We start from the raw sequence: 21,453 nt of genomic DNA on the forward strand, positions 1-21,453 counted from the left end.
GCTTTTTATGGTATAAAGACATTTTGTAATCTGTGGCATGGCTAAGTGCTGACAAGTAAAACGTACCTGAGTCAAAGCTCTTTGGTGTCCTCAATGACTTTAAAAGGCCAAAGGATTCTCGGGGCCAGAGCATGAGAGCCGCTCTCTCAGCGTAAGTGCTGTCTCTTCTGCCGTGCCTTAGTCCAAAGCCTTGGCATGTCGATATGTGCAGATGTCCCCTTCCCAGAACCTACTATGTGCCAGGTGCTGGTCTCGGTACTACAAGGACAGCTGGGGACAAGGGACTGCCTGTTGCGGCACCCTTGCAGGCCCAGGGCTGAGAGGTCCCCCGTCTTTTGGGACCTCCATCTCAGTCACACGAAGAGCAAACACCTAAGACATTGCAGCAAGAACGACACACACCAGGCTAGCATCTTTAATCATATACCAAGCTCACACAATCCACTAGACCCCGTCAATAGAGCCAAAGAGACAATCCACAAAGGTGAAATGTAGCTGTTTAGCGTGGAGATGTTCCATGAGCTAGAAATCAGATGCAAACTAAACACTAGCAATGTTTAGTCCAGTGAGAGGACCCTGAGCCAGGGGAAAGCACTTACCTTGCTGGTGGCAATGTAAATGGACGCAGAAATTGCTGGAAACCATTGTGTCACTAAGTCATAAAAGCCTGAGGGCCTCACATTCTTTACTCCAATAACCCCACTGGGGATTTGTTCCCAAGAAGTAATGACATCAGGAAGAAATTTGACAAAATCAATTTCTGATCATGGAAATTAGTAACAGCACTGAGCCACACTCAGCACCACTGTCCCTCTGCCTGAGGGGAGTTCACAGCCATTTCAAGAAGCGGCAACGTGGGGACACTGGCCGTGTGTGCAGGGACAGGAATCACAGAGCCGTGCTCCACAGGCACCACCTGGCTGGGCAAAAGGCAAAGATGGAGGGAGGGGTCTGGAAGGAGACAAATGATTTCACTATTTCCTTTCCTCAATTGCCCAAACGTTCATGACACATGGGGACATGGAGGTCAGAGCTGGTCTGCTTGACTGAGTGAGGGACTACTGGTGACACCGAGTGCACTCAGGACCCCCGGCTCTGTGCCTCTGCTGAGCCAGCTGCCACCAAGTCCAATGTGAGGTCCTGGAGAAATATGAAAGGTGAGGGGTCAGCTGCAAGGACATTCCAGGAGGGCCTTGAGACCTGACACCTACCTCCAGGACACTGGGCGGCTTGGCCTGCTGACCCACCCCAGCTCTTGCTTCCTTATCCAGAAGCCCATGTGACAATGCCCTTGCAAAGCCCCTAACCAAACACTTCCCAAGGAGAAGGGGACCAAGTCTGACCACTTGGACTGCAAAGCGGGGCTTCCCTCTGCTACCCAAAACTGCCTCCATTGTGTCCCCCTGGCTAATCCCCAGGCTCACTCCCTCAGTCAGTCTTGGTCAGCGCCCCTTCAGGCCCACATCCCGTCACCTACAGGCTTACTTCCCAGGGCACACAGGTCCAGCAGCAGCTCAGCTCAAGAGTGTCTCAGGCTGACCCTGCCTCCCTTTAAACAGTATTTTCACAGCCCTTACATACTTGCCTGGGGCCAAGTCTAGTTTTGTTTCCCAGAAGTTACCAAATGCTTTGGGACATGAAGTTAATCCCCAAGTGACAGCATATACTGGGCCAGTCACCCCTGTGCCAAATCCTAACTCCAAAGAGGCCCTGGAATGGAGCTTGCTAATCAGATGTCACAGAGACAGTCGTCATACTGCCTCAGTACTGTGAGAAGTGTCACATCTTCACATACATTGATGCCTCCACTTGTCTTTACAAGCCATAACTTGCTCCCTATACCTTAGAGACTACAACCCCAACACCCCACTTTCTTCCTCAGCTCAGTGCCCAGCTGCTGCTGTCTCCCTCAGGATACATGGGCCTTTGGTCTTGTCCTCTTGGCTGGGGACTAACATGGCCGCCACTAGACTCATGCTGGGCTCCTCAACTGCAGCTCCAAAGTGGGCTTCCCCCAAGTCCAAGGTGGATACAAGCCTTGGCTCTCTAGGGAGCCAGTGAGAAGACACTATGTGCACAGCAGCGCTGTCCCAAGCGCACCAACAGAAATACCAAGAGGCAAACCACAATCCTATCCTCAAACCAACCACATGAAGCAAGGAGTCTGCATGGGGTGGATGCCCTGAGTCGCTCTGGTCCCAGCATCGGCCACAGCACTTGATGCAAACATGGCACTGGCACCCTAGGACTCAGGGCAGGTGACACAGTAAACATGTCCTATCTCCATGCTGGGTCTCCTCTGCTGACTGCGCTGTCACAGGATCTTGCAGGTGTCTCCTCCCTCCAGGTTCCCTTCTCCCCTGGTGCTGCTATACTTTGCCTGGGACCCTCTACTGGCAGGTGTGAGCTCTGCTAGAAACAAGACACACGCAGTGACGACACACCTGGCCCCGGTGCGCCTCGCGGGGAGGACTCCCAGCGCGCGGGTTCGCACGGAGCACCGCGGTCCCAGCAGGAGGCCTCAACCAGGCCAGCGTGCAGCAGGGCAGCCGGGCTAACAGACTCACGAGTGGTGGCGGTGGGCTGCCAGCTCATCAACCACTGAGGACCCGGCAGTGCAAGGTGGCAGCTAGTAAGAATGAGAGGCACTTTTCCCAGCAACACCAAAGCTCTGCAAGAGGCCGGGGCCAGGTCCCAAAGTCTGGGCTCTCAAGAGCAATGTCTTTGGGTTGATGGAGAGGTGGTCCTTCTGTGGTCAAGCCAGGATCATGCAGACAAGGGCCAGGAGGTCCCCAGAGATGCCCATCTCTGCTAATGGGTCACGTGACCCTATAAACATGGTTCATTTGGCATGGAAACATGGTGGGAATGTCACAGTCCTGAGGGTCTGAGTATGATTCCTTGGTTATCCTTCTGCGAGAAAGGCAAGGCTGTCTGCCTGAGGTACAGCTTTACCCTCAGAGCCAAGACACATGCCAGCTCAGCACTGTGCCCATGAGCACCAAGGCAGTTGGCAGCCGGACCCTGGCATGGGTGTTCAGCAGTGCCTCCGGGAGAAGCTGGCCTCCAGTCAGGAGTCTTGCTATTGGACAAATGCAGTAGATGATAGGCCCGGGCTGAGCATGTTGCGTGGAGATGGTGGGAATGGCTGAAAGGCTGAGGTTAAGTCCACATGGCACCTGGATGGAGGGGGAGGGAAGTCTCTGGCTGGGTGAGGGCCACCAGAGTGACATGGGCACAGGTGAGTGACACCAGCCACTTGTGAGCGTCCCACTGGACAGCCAAGTGACAAATGGTGTCACTAGTGCCCACCCCTCCACATGGCTCTGAGGCACAGAAGTCAGGAATCCTGATGGAACTGCCCAGGGTCCCAGGTCCACAATGATCTCACAGGCAGGTGTCACACTTTCCCAGCTCATTGTCAGGACACCAGCAGTCACAGGAATGGAGGTGTGCGCTGGGGAATCTGCCTCTGCATCTGGACCCCAACTTCCCAGTGGCAGCAGTAGGGCACGCCAGGTTGCCCCACCTCGATGAAGTCCCCTGCAATGCTATACCTATGCTCCTAGCAGAGGGATTACTTGGTCACCTGGCACAGCTGTTGGCCAGCTTTGGGCAGGCCGAGTCAGGTACACACTTCAAGCCACCTGCGTGGCCAAAATGGCTTTTCTGTCCAGAGCTCATGTGTGAGACAAGGGAGGCCATGAGGGGAGAGGAGGGGGGCTACAGAGGATAAGTGTCCATGAGCAGCATGGGCTGGGCCGGGCCAAGTGGTCCCTAGATGGCAGCGTGTCCAAGGGGCACAGCTGTGATCCCTGGAGGATCTGGGGTAGCAGGCAATAGGGGAGCGCATGCATTGAGTTGTAAGCACAGAGCCAGGACATGAGAAGGGAGCACAGCAAGGTGGGCGACCAGGGCACCAAAAGGGATGACAGGAAGACCTCCTACGGACCCCGAGCGACAGGAAAGTATGTCTGCAAACAGTGCAATACTGTGGTGTGGACATTGCTTCTCAACAGCAGAGTCTAGCTACCTGGGTGGGTGCGGATGCCACCAAGGTGGCGGATCCCTAAAGGTTCTGGGCCCTGGTGGGCAGGGCCGGTGCTGGACTGGTCCCATTAGAAGCTGGATGCACTGGGCAGGGCCCCGTGCCAGCTGCGGCCAGTTGGCGACACAGCACCTGCCGCTCTCGCACAGCCCTGTTGGAGGCCGAAGTCTTCCGGATTTGGGCGCGCCGGGCATGCCTTAGCGGAGATTTGTAGGTTCGGCGCAGCTCGGCCAGGAAGCCCTGGTAGTTGTTTCGCAAGGGGCTGTCGGGTTGCATGTGGGGGATGGCCCACTTCTCGGCTTCCCCGGTCAGTCGGGACACGAGGAAGGCCACCCTCTCGGCCTCGCCAGGAAAGCGGGAAGCCTGGAAGATCATGAACCTGTCCATCTGCATCAAGAAGCCGGCCAGCTGGCCGGGGTCCCCGGAGAAAGGCTCGGGAAGCGAAGTGGGCGGCGTGGTCAGGGGCCGCGTCCCGTTGGAAGTGATGGCGGAGATGGGCGGCGTGATCTGCAGGGCCCCGGGGATGCGCGCCCGGGTGCGCAGCAGGGTGAGCTCGGCCATCACGCTCTCCAGCATGTTGGTGAGGTTGGCCTTCTCCGCGCGCAGCGTGGACGCCTCGCGCCGCAGCGCCGAGTTGGTGAGGCGCAGCGAGGTCAGGGTGTCGATCACGTCGTCCATCTGGGCGTCGGCGGCGGCGGCGGCCGAGGCAGGGCTCTGGGCTTTGGAGGTCTGAGGCTGGACCATGCTGGCGGGCCGGGGTCAGCCCCGGGCCGGGGGGGTCTGGCGACGCAGGCCGGGCGGGCGCAGGGCAGGGCGGAGCGGGCCTGCGGGCCCCGGCGCGCTTCGGGACGCGGCTCCTCCCCGCGGGCCCAGCGAGGCCGAGGTCTGGCGCGCGGCGGACGGGGTCGAGGCCTGGAGGACGCGGGGAGACGTGGCGGAGGGGGCCCGGGAGTCCCGCGCCCACCTGCGCCAGAACAAAGGCGGCGGCACCTGCCGATGGCGCGCCGGCGGCGGGCGCGTTACCTGGGGGTGTCGGGGGGGGGGGGAGATCCTCCGCGGCGTCCTCCGTCACCGGGATGGGCCTCTCGCAGGAGCGCGGGGGGGGGACGCGGCCAGGCCGATGAGTCACCGCGGCGGCCCGCCGGAACTGCTTCCCGGTCGGCGCGGCCGGGTCGCGGCGGAGGGCGGTCACCGCGCGGCCTGGCAGCGGGCGGGGACGCGGAGGACGCGCGCCGACCCCGCGGGTTGCCATAGACACCGCCCGCTCCGGAGCGCGCGGCCCCCGGAAGTGACGGCGGCGTGCCCCTCCCCCAGCCACGGCGCCCGGACCGCGGCAGCCAATCAGCGGCGAGCGTGGCTTCCGCTGCCTTGTTCTTGCGCCAGCGTCCTTAAAAGGCTTTTGAGTCGCCTCTACGATGCTTGCAAAGCTCTCCCTGAGTACTGCGGTTAAGTGAAATTGGCTTTTCTGATTTCGACTTGGTATGGGCATAGTGGCAAATCTTGATAAGTGAGAAAAGCCTTATTTTTCTAAATATTTTTTATTTATTTTTATTTACTTATTAGAGAGAGGGAGAATGGGCGCGCCAGGGCCTGTAGCCACTGCAGACGAACTCCAGACGCATGTGCCTCCTCTTGCCTGTGGCTTTCGTGGGTTCGAGGTAATGGAGGCCGAGACCTGGGTCCTTAGGCCTCCCAGGCAAGCGCCTTTGCCCCTGAGCCATCTTTCCAGCCCAGAAAAGTCTTAAAAAAAAAAAAAATCCTTCCACTTAAGGTCCTTCCTAGACACAGAGAGACATAGTCGCATTGTTGAGATGCTCCACCCAGCCATTTTTCTGTAAGTTATCCTATTAGAGAATACTGGCTTTGTAGCTTAAGAGCTAATTTATGTCCTTAGAACCACGTGGGACTGTGCGATTTGTCATTGAGATAACTCAGAATCATGGTGCTCAGTTACTGCTCAGGATTCCACAGAAATCCTGTGTCACAGTCCTTCCCTGCCTGCCCTTTCATGTCTCCTACTTCCACCCTGAAGAGCCAGAAACTATACCAGAATGGACGCTCTGGCCCCTCCCTCTGCCACTGCCACCGAGTTAAAGCCAAAAGCAGAGTTATGAGAAGGAAGGAGATGAGCTTCCGGTGACTTTCAGAGTGACCAGGCTGAGCTGTTCCATCGTGGTCACTGGGGTGTGACTGGAGGAAAACCCACTCCAAGGAGAATTGGGGCAGTCTCTCGGGAAAGATTCTCGTATTACACTACACCAAACTGTGTGCTTCGGTGACCCGCTGGAACCTTCCAGAGCACGATGCAGTGGGGCAGAAGGAAGACAGTGTGCCCTTAGACACTGCTGTGACAGCTCCCAGAGCACGTGGAGGCAGGCACTGTGCTAACCTTAACTAAGGCCAGGACTTTGAAAGAAACTGACCTGAAGTGGACCCTGGCACCCTCCCTTTGCTTCTGAATACAAGGGGGAATCCAACCACTCTGTGAGTCAAGGCCTCACGAGGTCTCTGGAGGCCATGCCCAACTGAGGGGGCAGCTGCAGTTTCAGTTGTGAGCGACAGTGTAAATCGAAAGTCCCGGGTGTAGGGGATTGGGGAGATGGCTTAGTGGTTAAAGGCACTTGCTTGCAAAGCCTAATGGCCCGAGTTTCAATTCCCCAACCACCCATGTAAAGACAGATGCAAAACCAGTATAAGCATATGGTATCCTTTTGTGGTGACAAGAGACCTTGGTACACCCAGACACACAGAGATACACAATCATGCAAATAATTAAAAATTTTAGGGCTGGAGGGATGGCTTAGCAGTTAAGGTGTTTGTCTGCAAAGCCAGATGACTCAGGTTCGTTTCCCCAGGACACACATAAGCCAGATGCCCAAGGGGGCACATATGTCTGGAGTTCATTTGCAGTGGCTGGAGCCCTGGTGTGCCCATTCTCTCTCTCCCTCCCTCTTTCTCTCTGTTAAATAAATAAAATATCCAGATGCCCAAAGACACAGAGGCTGCCAAGACCTCATCACTGAAGCAGGCCTAAAATGAACCCAACATGGCTCAGGAAAACTTGTGGAAGAGGTGGTGAAAAGAATGTCAGAGCCACACGTTGGGTCATGATACACAGAGACATTTCCTCCTACCCATAACCTGCAAAACACTGAGTCTTGAAGCATTCTGAAGACACAAGGGTGGGCACAGAACCAAGTTGGCTTTTGAAGCAGGGTTAGGGGAGACACAAGTAACTCAGACAGAGATCTGAGAAATCTAACTGGTCACTTCCTGGGAGTGACAGCTTGCGTGAAGGCGTGGCTCTGAAACAGAGAACACAGACACAGGCAGAGGGAGAGTCACATTTTGTTACAGCACCAGGAAGGAGATCGTCTGAGCTAGCTATGAACACCCAGTGGGCTGAACTACAAAACCTCAGTGCCTGCCCCTAGTGACACACTCCCTCCAGTAAGCTCCACAGTTGTTCACCCTCCCCCCGCCCACATTTGCCACCTGCTGAGAACCAAGCATTCAAAACACATAAAGCATGTCCATTGCAGAAGAGATGGTGGAAAGAATGTAAGAGCCAGAGGAAGGGTTGGACTTCTGACAATGTTGTCTTCTGGGCACAGATTGGCCTTGATATTCAAGACCTCACAGTGCTTGACACTGCCTACACTAGACATTCATAATAGGGGAAAAGATAGTGACGTCGATTTAGAAGAGACTAACTGGAGAGAAGAAGGAATTCAGTGGAGGGTGGATTTGAGAGGGGGAGACTGGGAATGGAGGGTGGGGATTATCATGGCTTATTGTCTATATTTATGGAAGCTGTCACTAAAAAGCTTAAAACAAAGCCACATGAGCTTATGGAGGACATTTTATTCAAAACACCAAATGCCTGAAGACATACTACAAATATTAAACAAAATCTATAATCATAATACTAATTAACCTCAGATGAAGTTAAAATAATAGAACAGTGAAAAACACTTTAAAGTAAACAAACACGCATGTTCACTGTCCGCCATGTGATGGTGTGTGACCGCCATTCCAGCCCTTGAGAGAGTGAGGCAGTAGAATCACAAGTCTGAGAGCAATCTGGTCTGCATAGAGAAATCCGGTCTCAAATAAACAGAGACTCAACATCATTAGCCACCGGGGAAACGCAAATCAAAAGCATAGTTAGGGGCTACATTGATGGCTCAGCTGTTAAGGCCCTTGCCTGCAAAGCCTAACGACCAGGGTTCAATTCCCGAATACCCACATAAATCCAGGTGCACAAAGTGACACAAGCATCTAGAGTTTATTTGCAGTGGCTGGAGGCCCTGGCACACCCATCTATTCATTCTCTGTCTCTCTCTCTGTCTCTCTCACCCTTTGCAAATAAATAAAGTATTTGAAAGAAAAAAAACACAGAACCAGACATGGTGGCACACACCTTTAATCTCACCACTCAGCAAGCAGAGGTAGGAGGATCTCTGTGAGTTCGAGGCCAACCTGGTACTACAGAGTGAATTTCAGGTCACCCTGGACTAGAGTGAGACCCTACCTTGAAAAAAAAGAAAGAAAGAAAGAAAGAAAGAAAGAAAGAAAGAAAGAAAGAAAGAAAGAAAAGAAAAGAAAAGAAAAGAAAAGAAGGAAGTGACTGGAGAGATGTCTCAGTGGTTAAGAGCACTTCTGTGCAAGCATGATGGCCTGAGAAGGATCTGGAGTTCAAGGTTATCCTCAGATACATTGTAAGCTCAAGGCCAGTTTGGTTTACATGAGACTCTCCCCTAATTCTTCTCTTTTCAGATGGCAGTGACCTTGGGACGACTCAAAAGGTACCATGGTGCTGGAAAGAAGTAACTAGAGTACCAAGTAACATCTCGATCACACCTTCCAAGGCTCAAGGTCTAATGCAGAAGAGGTGGCAGAAAGAATGTAAGAGCCAAAGGAAGGGTTGGACTCCTTACAACGTGCTCCCTCCAGACAAAATTTGGCCTCGGTATCCATGACCTCATAGTGCCTGACACTACCTACACAAGACCATCATAAGAGGAGGGAAGCATCATGTCATCCAAATAGAGGAGAGACTTATTGAGATGGGGAGTGGATGTGATGGAGAATGGAATTTTAAAGGGGAAAAGGGAGGGAGGGCATTACCATGGGATATTTTTTATAATCATGGAAAATGTTTAATAAAATTGAGAAAAAAATAAAATCCAAACAAGAAGACAGTTTGTTTTGCAGGTTAATTTTTATTTTCTCCATAGATAATTATGTCTGTGTAAACAGGGATGAGTTTATCATTTATCTTCCAACCTGTATGTCTTTCATGACCTTTTCTTAGCTTAGTCCACTGGCTAGAACCGCCAGCACTGTGCTGAATTAGAGCGGTGGAAGTTAGGAGCTGGGGAGAGAGCTTAGCATTTAAAGGTGCTTGCTTGCAAAACCTGCTAGCCCAGGTTCAATTCCCAAGCTACCCATGTACAGGTGGATAGACATTCGTTTGTAGCAGGAAGAGATCCTGACGTGTGTGTGTGCATGCGCGCACACACACACACACACACACACACACACAAATAAATTATAAAAATTTAAAATAACCAGGGCTGGAGAGATTGCTCAGTGGTTAAAGCGCTTGCCTACTAAGCCTAATAACTGGAGTTTGATTTCCCAGTATCCATGTAAAGCCAGGTGCACAGAGTGGCACATGCATCTGGAGTTTGTTTATAGTGGCTGGGGGCTCTGACATACCCATTCTCTCTGTCTGTCTCTCTCTTCTCTCTACCTATTGCTCTCTCTGCTTGCAAATAAATAAATAAATAAAATATTTAAATAAATTAAAAATTAACCTACAGTGAGAGTTCATCTTTTATCTCTGAGATGGCTGTGATCAAAAAGGTTATCCTCAGATACATTGTAAAGCAGGTATAGGGCTGGCCGTTATGGCACTTGCCTGCAAAGCCAAAGGACCCAGGTTCAATTTCCTGGGGCCCACATAAGCCAGATGCACAAGGTACATGCGTCTGGAGTCTGTTTGCAGCAGCTAGAGGCCCTGGCATACCCAGTCTTTCTCTCTCCCTCCCTCTTTCAAAAAATAGAGTTTCCATACTCCTAGGAATATGTCCTAGAGTATCAAAACCATGAATCCAGACAGAAACATGTACAAGAATGTTCATACAAACATTAATCATGATCCCAGAGGTCCCTGCCCCCAGGTCCGTCCATAGGTGAATGGGTAAACAGATCGTCTCACCACAGAGGAGGGTATTAATCGGCCCCAGGAAGGAAGTGCTGGTGCCCGCTTGAGAGCACTGCTCAGTTAAAGGCCTTGGGCACAAAGTTCACATAGAGTTGGTTTTGATTAATATAAAATGTTCAAAATAGCCAAATCCCTAAGGACGGGAAGTAGAGTGGGGCTGCCAGGATGTGGGGTGAAGGAGGGAATGGAGAATTCCTATACGGGGGTGCAAGGATTCTTTCTGGGGTGCTCAATATGAGCAGTAGTTTTTATTCATTTATTTATTTATTTATTTATTTATTTATTTATTTATTTATTTATTTATTTATTTATTTATTTAAGAGCGCCAGACAGAGAGAAAGAGGCAGAGGGAGAGAGAGAGAATGGGCGCACCAGGGCTTCCAGCCACTGCAAACGAACTCCAGACACATGTGCCCCCCTTGTGCATCTGGCTAACATGGGTCCTGGGGAATCGAGCCTCGAACCAGGGTCCTTAGGCTTCACAGGCAAGCACTTAACCACTAAGCCATCTCTCCAGCCCATGTGTAGTAGTTTTAAACTAAAAATCTACTATGTGGAGATTTTGATGGTATGTGAATTATATTTTTAAAATAACCAATGGTCATTCATGTCCAAACTCACAGAAAAGTTGAGATAATGAAGAATTTCCTCATTTCAATAAGTTACTAAAACCATTATCATGTGGCCCAAGAAAATTCTGCTTCATCCAATGTGACCCAGAGAAGCCACAAGGTTGGACATCCCTGTCCTGGAGCCAATGTGCTGCACAGCTGAAACCACTGTCACCCTAAGAGTGGACGGGCAGCCATGCTCACTTTCACACTTGAGTTCAGTACAGTGCTGGCGGTGCTAGCCAGTGCACTACAGCAAGAGAAGGACATGAAGGCTGGAGAGATGGCTTAGCGGTTAAGGCACTTGCCTGCAAAGCCATAGGACCCAGGTTCGATTCTCCAGGTCCCATGTAAGCCAGATGCACATGGTGGCACCCATTCTCTCTCTCTCTCTCCCTCTCTCTCTCTCTCTCTCTCTCTCTCTCTCTCTCTCTCTCTCCCCTTCCTTCCCCTCTGTCTTTAATAAAGAAAGAGAGAGAGGGCTGGAGAGATGGCTTAGCGGTTAAGCGCTTGCCTGTGAAGCCTAAGGACCCCGGTTCGAGGCTCGGTTCCCCAGGACCCACGTTAGCCAGATGCACAAGGGGGCGCACGCGTCTGGAGTTCGTTTGCAGAGGCTGGAAGCCCTGGCGCGCCCATTCTTTCTCTCTCCCTCTATGTGTCTTTCTCTCTGTGTCTGTAGCTCTCAAGTAAATAAATAAATAATGAACAAAAAAAGAAAGAGAGAGAGAGAGAAGGAAGGAAGGAAGGCAAGCAAAGGACATGAAAGACATACAGGTTGGAAGGGAAAAGATGAACCCATCCCTGTTTGCACAGGCATAATCATCTATGGAGAAAATTGAAAAGAACCTGCAAAAGAAACAAACATTCTTAGGACTACCAGAGAGTTGAGCAGGGTTGCAGGAGATAAGCTGAAAATATTAAAATCAACCCTATTTGTATATTTTGGCAATGAACATTTATAGAGAAAAAATAGTAATTCAATATAATTAATAACCTTTCATAGAAAATAGATTCTTCTATCTCTCCGTGCACAAGAATTAAGTCCAAATGGATTAAAGACCTTAACATCAGACCTGAAACTCTGAAACTGCTAGAGGAAAAAGTAGGGGAAGCCCTTCAACATATTGGTCTTGGCAAAGACTTTCTGAATACAACCCCAATTGCTCAGGCAATAAAACCACAGATTAGTCACTGGAACTTCATGAAATTACACAGATTTTGCACTGCAAAGGACACAGTGAAAAAAGCAAAGAGGCAACCTATAGAATGGGAAAAAAATCTTCGCCAGCTATATATCTGATAGAGGATTAATATTTAGGATATAAAAAGAACTCAAAACGTTAAATAATAAGGAATCAAACAAGCCAATCAAAAAATGGGCTATGGAGCTAAATAGAGCATTCTCAAAGGAAGAAATACGAATGGCATATAAGCATCTAAAAAAATGTTCTACGTCACTAGTCATCAGGGAAATGCAGATTAAAACTACATTGAGATTCCATCTCACTCCTGTCAGATTGGCTACCATCATGAAAACAAATGACCATAAATGCTGGCAGGGATGTGGAAAAAGAGGAATCCTTCTACACTGCTGGTGGGAATGCAATCTGGTCCAGCCAGTGTGGAGGTTCCTAAAACAGCTAAAGATTGATCTACCATATGACCCAGCTATAGCACTCCTAGACATATATCCTAAGGACTCATCTCATTTCCTTAGAAGTACATGCTCAACCATGTTTATTGCTGCTCAATTTATAATAGCTGGGAAATGGAACCAGCCTAGATGTCCCTCAACTGATGAGTGGATAATGAAGATGTGGCACATTTATACAATGGAGTTCTACTCAGTGGTAAAGAAAAATGAAGTTATGAAATTTGCAGAAAAATGGATGGATCTGGAAAGGACTATACTAAGTGAGGTAACCCAGGCCCAGAAAGCCAAGTGCCACATGTTCTGTCTCATATGTGGATCCTAGCTACAGATGATTGGGCTTCTGCGTGAGAAGGAAAAAACTCAGTAGCAGAGGCCAGTAAGTTAAAAAGGAGATATAAAGGGAAGAGAAAGGAAGGGAGGAGGGTACTTAATAGGTTGGTATTGTATATATGTAAGTACAATGATTGAGATGGGGAGGCAATATGATGGAGAGTGGAATTTCAAAGGGGAAAGTGTGGGGGGGGGAGGGAGGGTGTTACCATGGGATATTTTTTATAATCATGGAAAATGTTAATAAGAATTGTGAAAATAAAAATGAAATAAAATAAAAAATAACCTGTCATAAACACCTTTTATGGGCTGGAGAGGTGACTCAGCAGTTGAGGCACCTGCCTGTGTAGCCTAACAACCAGAGTTCGATTCCCCAGGACCCATGTAAGACAGATGCACAAGGTGGCACATGTATCTGGAGATCATTCACAGTGGCTAGAAGTCCTGGCATGCCCATTCTCTTTCTCTTCCCCTTCTCTCTCTTTCTTTCTGTCTCTCTGCTTGCAAATAATAAATAACTTTAAGAACATACCCTGGTATAAGGCTAAAGAGATTGCTCAGCAGTTAAGGTACTTGCCTGAAAAGCCTAAGGACTCAGGTTTGATCCCCCCAGTACCCACATAAAGCCAGATGTACAAAGTGGTACATGCATCTGTAGTTCATCTGCAGTGTTGAGAGGCCCTGGCATATTCATTTATTCCCTCTCTCTTCTCCCTCTCTCTTCCCTCTCTCTCTCTCTCTCTCTCTCTCTCAAGTAAATAAATAAACTATTTTAAAAACACCCTGGTATAAATGAAACACAATGAGCGCAGGACTTGTACACAGAAAACAACCAAATACTAGCAAGAGAAAGCAATGAGGACTTAAATAGAGAAAGAGAATAATATCATCCGGATGGGAACAATCAACGCAGTAAAGATGTCCCTATGTTGCCACCAAATTGACATAAGGCTTAAAGCAGTCTGTGAAGTCTAAGTAAGATTTTGTGTAAGATAAATGTCATTCTAAAATATACAAAAAAGGGCAAAAAAACTAGGATAGCTAACACTGTGTTGAAAAATAAAACAGGCGATATCAGTCTGTCCTATTTCAAGTCTTATTATACAGGAATTGAGACCGTGTTATATTAGTGGAGGCAGAGACACAAAGATTAGCAGAACAGAATAGAAAACCCAGAAATAGAAATCCCACACACATGTGCTTAACTCATATTTTTGCAAAGTTGCAAGAGCAATTCAATGGAGGAAAGACCCACTCCAACAAAGGATGCTGGGACCATTGCACCTCCTCAGTCTGAAAATAAATATGTACCTTGATTTTAGTCTCACGTCTTCTACCAAAAAGCAAATCTCAATATGGGTCATAGGCTTAAACTTATAAAATAGTATACCTCATGTGCACAGGCTAAGTGTATGGTGCCCAGGACGAAGCCCTTAGAATGAACGGCAGGCAAAGGACAGCCGCACTTGATACCAAAGACGCAAACTGCAAAAGGAAGATTGACCAACTTGACTCCATCACAATTCAGAACTTTCACTCTGTCCAAGAGGATGTGTGGGCATGGCAGGGAGCACGTGAAGTGCCAGCCCTTAGGGGCTCTGGCAGCAGAAAAATCAAGATTCCAAGCTTGGGATAAATGAGACCTGTGATTGTGAGCTTCGGGTCACTGAGATGGACCTCCACACCAGGCACAGTTTGAAGCTCACAGATCCAGGGGAAGTTCTGTAATGGCAGAAGTAGTTGCCCCACCCCCCCTTCACAGATCCAAGTAGAGAGAGAGAGAGAGAGAGAGAGAGAGAGAGAGAGAGAGTCACCAACACCATAAGCAAGCAAGAGAGCACACCTCAGGAAGGCAAGGCCCAGCTCAAGCACCTCGCGTATTTTAGATTGGAATTCTGGGCCTGGGTCTGCCCCCAGGGACACTCCTCCAGCCAAATGGCTGGAGATTCAAGTTACAAGCTTCAGTAAACCCCTGAATCGCTTGGGGGACATACATTCACACTACCATAAGACCCTAGCTCAGAAATCTGAAAAGGAGGCTGGGGAGATGTTCAGTGGTGAAAAGTGCTGAGCCTGAAGACCGAAGTTTGGATCCCATAACGCATGTAAATCACACACCTCCAGCAAAGGGGTGTGGAGGGGGGGAATCAGGAGAATCCTAAAGTCTTGGGCCAGCGAGTCAGCACGCACAGCTGCAAACCAGTAAGAGAAACCATGTCTCCAACAAGGTGCAGATGAGGGCTTGGTGGGGAGCAGGCAGTTAGAGAGACTGGGCCCCTGAAAGGAAAAAAGACAGAGAAGTCGACACTTACTAGAAATCAAGGTTAATCTGATTTCTTACCGCTTGCCTAGTTCCTTAGACCTGTTTTTCCACAAACTGGAGCCCTTATGAGAGGGAGCTCATTCACTGATTTAAACATCATGGTTGGTCAAGCTCAGTCCCAGGAACGTGGTATCAGGGCTAGCCTCTCCCTGAGACAGCCTCTAGCCCTGACCAACCAGCTGTCCCTCTGGTTCACCTGAGCCAGAAGACAGGGCCCAGAATTATAAGGTTATAAATACCTTTGCGAGGGGAGGGCAGGCTCTATGCGCTGCGATCACTGGGAACTTCCAGCTGTTGGTGAGTTTCCCTCTGCTGGGCCTGGGCTGAGCTAAGGGGGAGCCCCCTAGCCCTTATTCTCCACGTGGGCTCTTTACCCCTCCAACGCCCCACAAGACAGGAGCTCCTTGAACCTTCTTTTTCTCTTTTCTTTCCATCGTTTTCCGAGGCCCTCCACATAGGAGCTGTAGCCATGTGGGTGCCTTCCCTTGGCTCTGTACTTCCCTCAATAAATGCAATAATTTAATAATTATCCTTCTGTCTTTTTTATTCAATTCTTTGATTAAAATTAAAAATGAACCTAGGTTTTGGGGTTCAAGGACTTTCCTGAATCCCGAACACCCCATTACAGGCTGGCACCCTGAGGTTGTCCACACATAGCATAGCATGCTCATGCCCATACATTCACAAATCACACACACACACACACACACACGCTGGAAAACAGGATAGAAATTCAATCTAGAGACTGGAGTAACACGTGGAAGCCACAGGTCCTTCATAGAATTTGTTTCTAGAACAAACTTAACAGTGAAACAACTCAATTATAAAATGGATGAAAACCGTGAACAGACATTTCATTGGAGAGGCTGCTCTGAGCACAGACAGGTAAGCACACGGAACCATGCAGGGAATAAAAATTAAACTCATTATGAGATCCCACCACATGCTTGTCAGAGTGGCAGAGATACAAGGCAGAGGGGCTGGAGAGATGGCTCAATGGTTAAAGGCATTTGCTTGCAAAACCTGACAGCCTGGGTTCAATTCCCCAGCACCCATGTAAAGCCAAATGTACTAAGTGGCCCATGCGTTTGCAATGACAGGGGACCTTGGCATGCCCATAATCTCTCTTACTCTCTGCCTGCCTTTCTTTCTTTCTCTCTCTCTCTCTCTCTAATAAATACAAATATAAAAAATAAAAGGCAGTGATCCTAAATACCAGTGCGGCTGCAGGGAGACCTGGTAGATTGTTGGTGAGAGTCAGATGGCAGCTCCTCTGGAAAACAGCTGAGCACATTAAGCACACAGCCTGGTAATTATAGTCCTGGGCTCTTGTCCCATACAAATGAACAGACGTCTCTCTCCCTCTCTCTCTCTCTCTCTCTCTCTCTCTCTCTCTCTCTCTCTCTCTCTCTCTCTCTCTCTGTCACACACATACATATACCCCCCAAATAGTACACGAAGATTTTTAGCAAGTTTATTTACAATAGCCAAAGCCTAGAAAAAACTTGGCATATGACTGGTTAGACGCGGTGTGAACCATGGGACTCTACTCAGCAATTGGATGAACAAACTATTAACACAGCCAAACGCCTGAAGCAATTGACAGAGGATGGCAGGTAGTGGGAAAAGCCCACCCTACAAGATATGATTCCACTTATGAACAGTCTTTTAAAACATATTTGTGTGGCCGGGCGTGGTGGCGCATGCCTTTAATCCCAGCACTCAGGAGGCAGAGGTAGGAGGATTGCTGTGAGTTCGAGGCCACCCTGAAACTCCATAGTGAATTCCAGGTCAGCCTGGGCTAGAGTGAGACCCTACCTCGAAAAACAAAAACAAACAAACAAACAAATATTTGTGTGTGTGTGTGTGTGTGTGTGTGTGTGTGTGTGTGTGTGTGCATGCATGTGAGTGTATTGGGGCCTCTTGACACTGCAAACGAACGCTAGGTGCATCTAGCTTTATTTGGGTGCTCAGGAATGGAACTGCAGCAGGATTTGCTATAGCACCGTTAACCACTGGCCCATCCCCCAGCCTGTAATGTTCTTGAGATGACCAAGTTATAGGAGGTGACACCAGGTTACCGGGCAGTTGGGGTGAGACACGTGGGCATGGTCATGAGAGGGCAATAGGGGGAGCCTTCATCCGAGTCAAGATCCCAGCTGTGATGATTCTGTGATGATGCTTCCTTAGAGGGAGCCAAGAAAAGGGCTCCAGGGTTCGGTCAGTATTATTTCCTGCAGCTGCATGTGAGCCTGCAGTTAAGCCCAAGTACAGAATAGTTCCAATAAGAGGTTGGGCATGCAGCTCAGTGGTAGAGCTCCAGCATGGCATGCATGAAGCCCTGGCTGCTAGCCCCAGCTCCTCCACACCATCTGTGGAAACCAAGCTTGTCATCCCAGCACTCGGGAGGTGGGAATCAGAGGTTCCAGGTCATTGGTGGCTAAGGGAGAGTTTGAAGCCAACCTGGTCTAAATGAGACCTTGTCTCAAAAGACAAGAGAGAGATGGGAAAGAATAGGGAGGAAAGGAAGAAAATTGAAGTCCATACCTAAGAGATGGGATAAAGTTTTGGCTAGACTTGGCTAAAAATATCATTAATACGGAGCACTGAGGAAGGTACTTGGAAAAGAGACGAAGCATGGAGGTATGGAAGAGATGAAGGAGGAGGAGTTAGAATAGATGGAGGAGGAGCTGGAAGAGATGGAAGAGGAGCAACTGGTAGAGGTGGGGAAGCTTCTAGAATAAGCAGACCTGTGAGAGCTCAGGGGAAGCCTGCACCTTGTTGTCTGCAGGCCGCACTCATCGGCTGTATAACATATCTGTCTCCTAGTGTGGTTCTGAAGGCTTCACATTCGTTGTGGTTTTGCTGTACTGGGGATTGAACTCATGGTCTTGTGCATACCAGGCAAATGCCCAACACTGAGCTGTCTCCCAGCCCAATTCTCCACTTCCATGGCTACATTTTAAAGGCAAAATCAGTAGGATTTGGTGATGAAATGGAAGTGTGGGAGAAGAATGGCAACTGGAGGTTGTTCCATGTCCTGTAAAGATGAAGACCACAGGGACTAGAAGAGGGACAATGGGAGATGTGGGCTTTGAGGGGAATGGTGTCCTGGACCATTGAAGCTGAGACACTATTATTGCTATTGCTGTAACAGAATGCCTGAGACTGGACTGTGTGTACAGAAAAATCTGTTTATTCAGACTGGGTTCTGGATGCTAGAATGTACCAAGGAGGGAATGCATTCCATTTCAGGTTATGGCAAAATGTGCAAAGGCAAGACCTGAAGTTCAGACAGACTCACAAGAGTCAGAACTCACACATGTTAGAAGGTGTGATAGGAAGGGTCCTTTCATAATTCAACTCGGCATTGAGGACCACAAGACAGCTACATTCATAGCATAGCAAAGGCTTTTCAGAGATGTCCTGTGGGACATCAGGCTGCTCACACAGTCTGTGATTCTGGAATCCTTGGGAAAGTGTGTACAGGAAAGAGAAGAGGACCAAGGAGGACCATGCAGGCCATAGTTCCATGTCTGGGGGCAGGAGAGGAGCTTGGGCAGAAGGGAAGCAGGCCTCACAAGCCACGGTGCTGCCTAGGGAAAGAGGGGATGGCCACCATGGCAAAGCTGTAAGGGGACAGGACCACCTTTCTCACCTGTTTTGGGAGTATGCTAGACTGCTCACAGGAATGAAAAGCAGAGCCGGGCGTGGGGGCGCACGCCTTTAATCCCAGCACCCGGGACGCAGAGGTAGGAGGATTGCCGTGACTTCAAGGCCACTCTGAGACTATACATAGTGAATTCTAGGTCAGCCGGGACTAGAGTGAAACCTTACCTTGAAAAACAAAAAAACGAAAACAAACAAACACAAAAAAGGATGAAAAGCATGCATTTTCTGAAGTGTCACTCACTGCCCACCCCATTGGTTGATGATGGTGGTGGTTTCCAATTGTCTCAGTATTATCCTGAAAGATGCTTTTTTTAAAAAATAGTTTTTGGTGTATGCCTTTATTATTTTTAAATATTTTATTTTTCTTTATTTATTTGAGGGAGAGAGAAACAGTCAGGGAAGAAAGAGAGGAGAGAGAGAATGGGTACATCAGGGCCTCCAGCTTCTGCAAACTCCAGATGCATGCACCTCTTTATGCATCTAGTTTACCTGAGTCCCAGGGATACAAACTGAGTCCTTTAGCTTTGCAGGCAAACAACTTAACCACGAAGTCTTCTCTCCAGTTCCTGAAAGATACTCTTGTTCATCAATGTAGATTTCTCTTTCTTCATTTTGAGACAGAATTGTGCCAGTCTTACCCAAAGTTGGGTTTATTATGGGAAGTTTACATTGGTTGATATCTTCAATATGCTCTTCTTGGTAGACCATACATTAATTGTGAAAATCTTTCTATCAGGACTGAGGTGCCAAGAGACTCAATAAAACCTCCAGTAAAGATACAATATTCTCAGTTCTGTGTTTTCTGTATTGAAACAAGTAAGTGCTGAAGCTGAGCACGGTGATGCAGGCCAGTGACCCGAGCACTCAGGAGACTGAGGCCGGGCAGTCATGAGCTTGAGGCCAACCTGGGCTAAGGAGTGAGACCCTGTCTCATAAGGAAAGAGAGAGAGAAGAGAAGGGAAGGAGGGAGAGAGAGGGAAATAAAGAGAAAAAAAAGCCAGGTGTGGTGGCACACACCTTTAATTCCAGCACTTAGGAGGCAGAGGTAGGAGGATCACCATGAGTTCGAGGCCACCCTGAGACTACATGGTGAATTCGGCCAGCCTGGATTAGAGTGATACCCTACCTCAAAAAACCAAAGAGAGAGAGAGAGAGAGAGAGAGAAGAAAATGAGAGAAAGAAAGGCATGAAGGAGGAAGGAAGGAAAGGGGAAAGGGAAGGAGGGAGGGAGGAAAGATGCAAATCCCCAGCTCAAATATCTTCATAAATTCAGTCATTTGCCTCCATTCAGGGTGATGACTTTCTTCAATGAATATTCTTATAAGCCAAACATCCTCCCCCGCAAAAAAAAAAAGCTTATTAGTTTTGAACATTTCATCAAAATTTTGATGCTGCAAAATGGTAGGTCTTAATTTCCTTCCATTCCAGTACAAAATACAAATTTTTCCAATTAAAACTGGGAACCTCATCAAAAGATCCTTCCCACATGCTGACTTGTTCCAGAAACAATGGTGGGATTTAAAATCAGATCTCCTACCCTGCTGGAAGTCTCAGCATTTAATTTCTCTCCATCTCTCCTCCCTCGCTTCTACGGAGATGGATTTCCGCGTTGACTGGCAGAAACCGTTTCCAATAATTACAGCATGCTGAAGCTTCAAAGCCAGAGTTCTTGGCACCCATGTGTTGAATGCTCTGATTCACGATTTCTAACAGATCTGAACACAATACTACGGAGACTCGGGAAGTCTGAAAAGTCCCATCGCATGTGAGGACGGCGGACTCAGTCTTTCGGGTTCTAGTGTCTCCATGGTCTCCTGACGGATTCAAAACCAGCAAGGGCAACCGCTGAGGTCTGTCCTCGTATCGGACCCTAACTTTGTCACAAGCTGCAGAGATGAGGGTGTGTATGACACAGCCAGCAGCTGCCCTGCTGACTGACAAGGTACCAGAGGTGACTTGGACGTGAATACCAAGGATGGGCACGCCTCAGCCCCAAGCACGTCTGCGCACTGCAGGTTCTCATTTTTGTCAGAATGTTGCTTTTTCTCTGGACACTGGTGTAAATTGCCTCTTCCTAAGAGCTCTGTGTGCGCCTGGGTTACGTGGGCCTAGGCTAGCACCAATCCCTCTGGGAAATGATGTGGCATGAACCAGTCAAGGTGAAAACGGATGTGATTAGAAGTCTCATGGTCGCGAATCCAGGAAAAACTGTCAAAGAATGATCATGGATTTGGGTTCACAATAGCAAAACCCAGAAACAACCTAAATGTCCCCCAACAGTAGGCTGGATAGCCATGGCTCTCAAGCGGAAGCACACATTACCGTCCTGGCGGAGCTGACCACACTCCCTCAGGTTCCCCTTCCCTAGGTCTAGGTAGAGCCAGGGGGGTCCACATGTACCAGGGGCTTCGCCATGCTGATGGGAGGAGCCACCATGACCAAGACGAGTCTTTCCTACAGAATAGTCAATGAAAGGTGACACCAGCGAGTCAACATCTTTTAATGCCTGTATATAAAGTTCACAGGCACAAGTTGGTTTATGGCCTCTGGTACACATGTAGGTGGTCAGTGTATTAAGCAAAG

The 21,453-nt window shown here is 48.9% G+C and overlaps 1 protein-coding gene across 1 annotated transcript; it reads right to left on the bottom strand.

Annotated features, from left to right (window-relative positions):
* Positions 1-401: 401 nt before the first annotated feature.
* Rtl6 (retrotransposon Gag like 6) lies at positions 402-4,831 on the bottom strand. Its single transcript, XM_045152758.1, has one exon. The coding sequence runs from the start codon at positions 4,790-4,792 to the stop codon at positions 4,070-4,072; it is 723 nt and encodes a 240-aa protein (XP_045008693.1). The 5' UTR covers positions 4,793-4,831; the 3' UTR covers positions 402-4,069.
* Between the last annotated feature and the right edge of the window lie 16,622 nt (positions 4,832-21,453).

Source organism: Jaculus jaculus, chromosome 6 (genome assembly GCF_020740685.1).
Source record: "Jaculus jaculus isolate mJacJac1 chromosome 6, mJacJac1.mat.Y.cur, whole genome shotgun sequence".
Lineage (NCBI taxonomy): Eukaryota > Metazoa > Chordata > Mammalia > Rodentia > Dipodidae > Jaculus > Jaculus jaculus.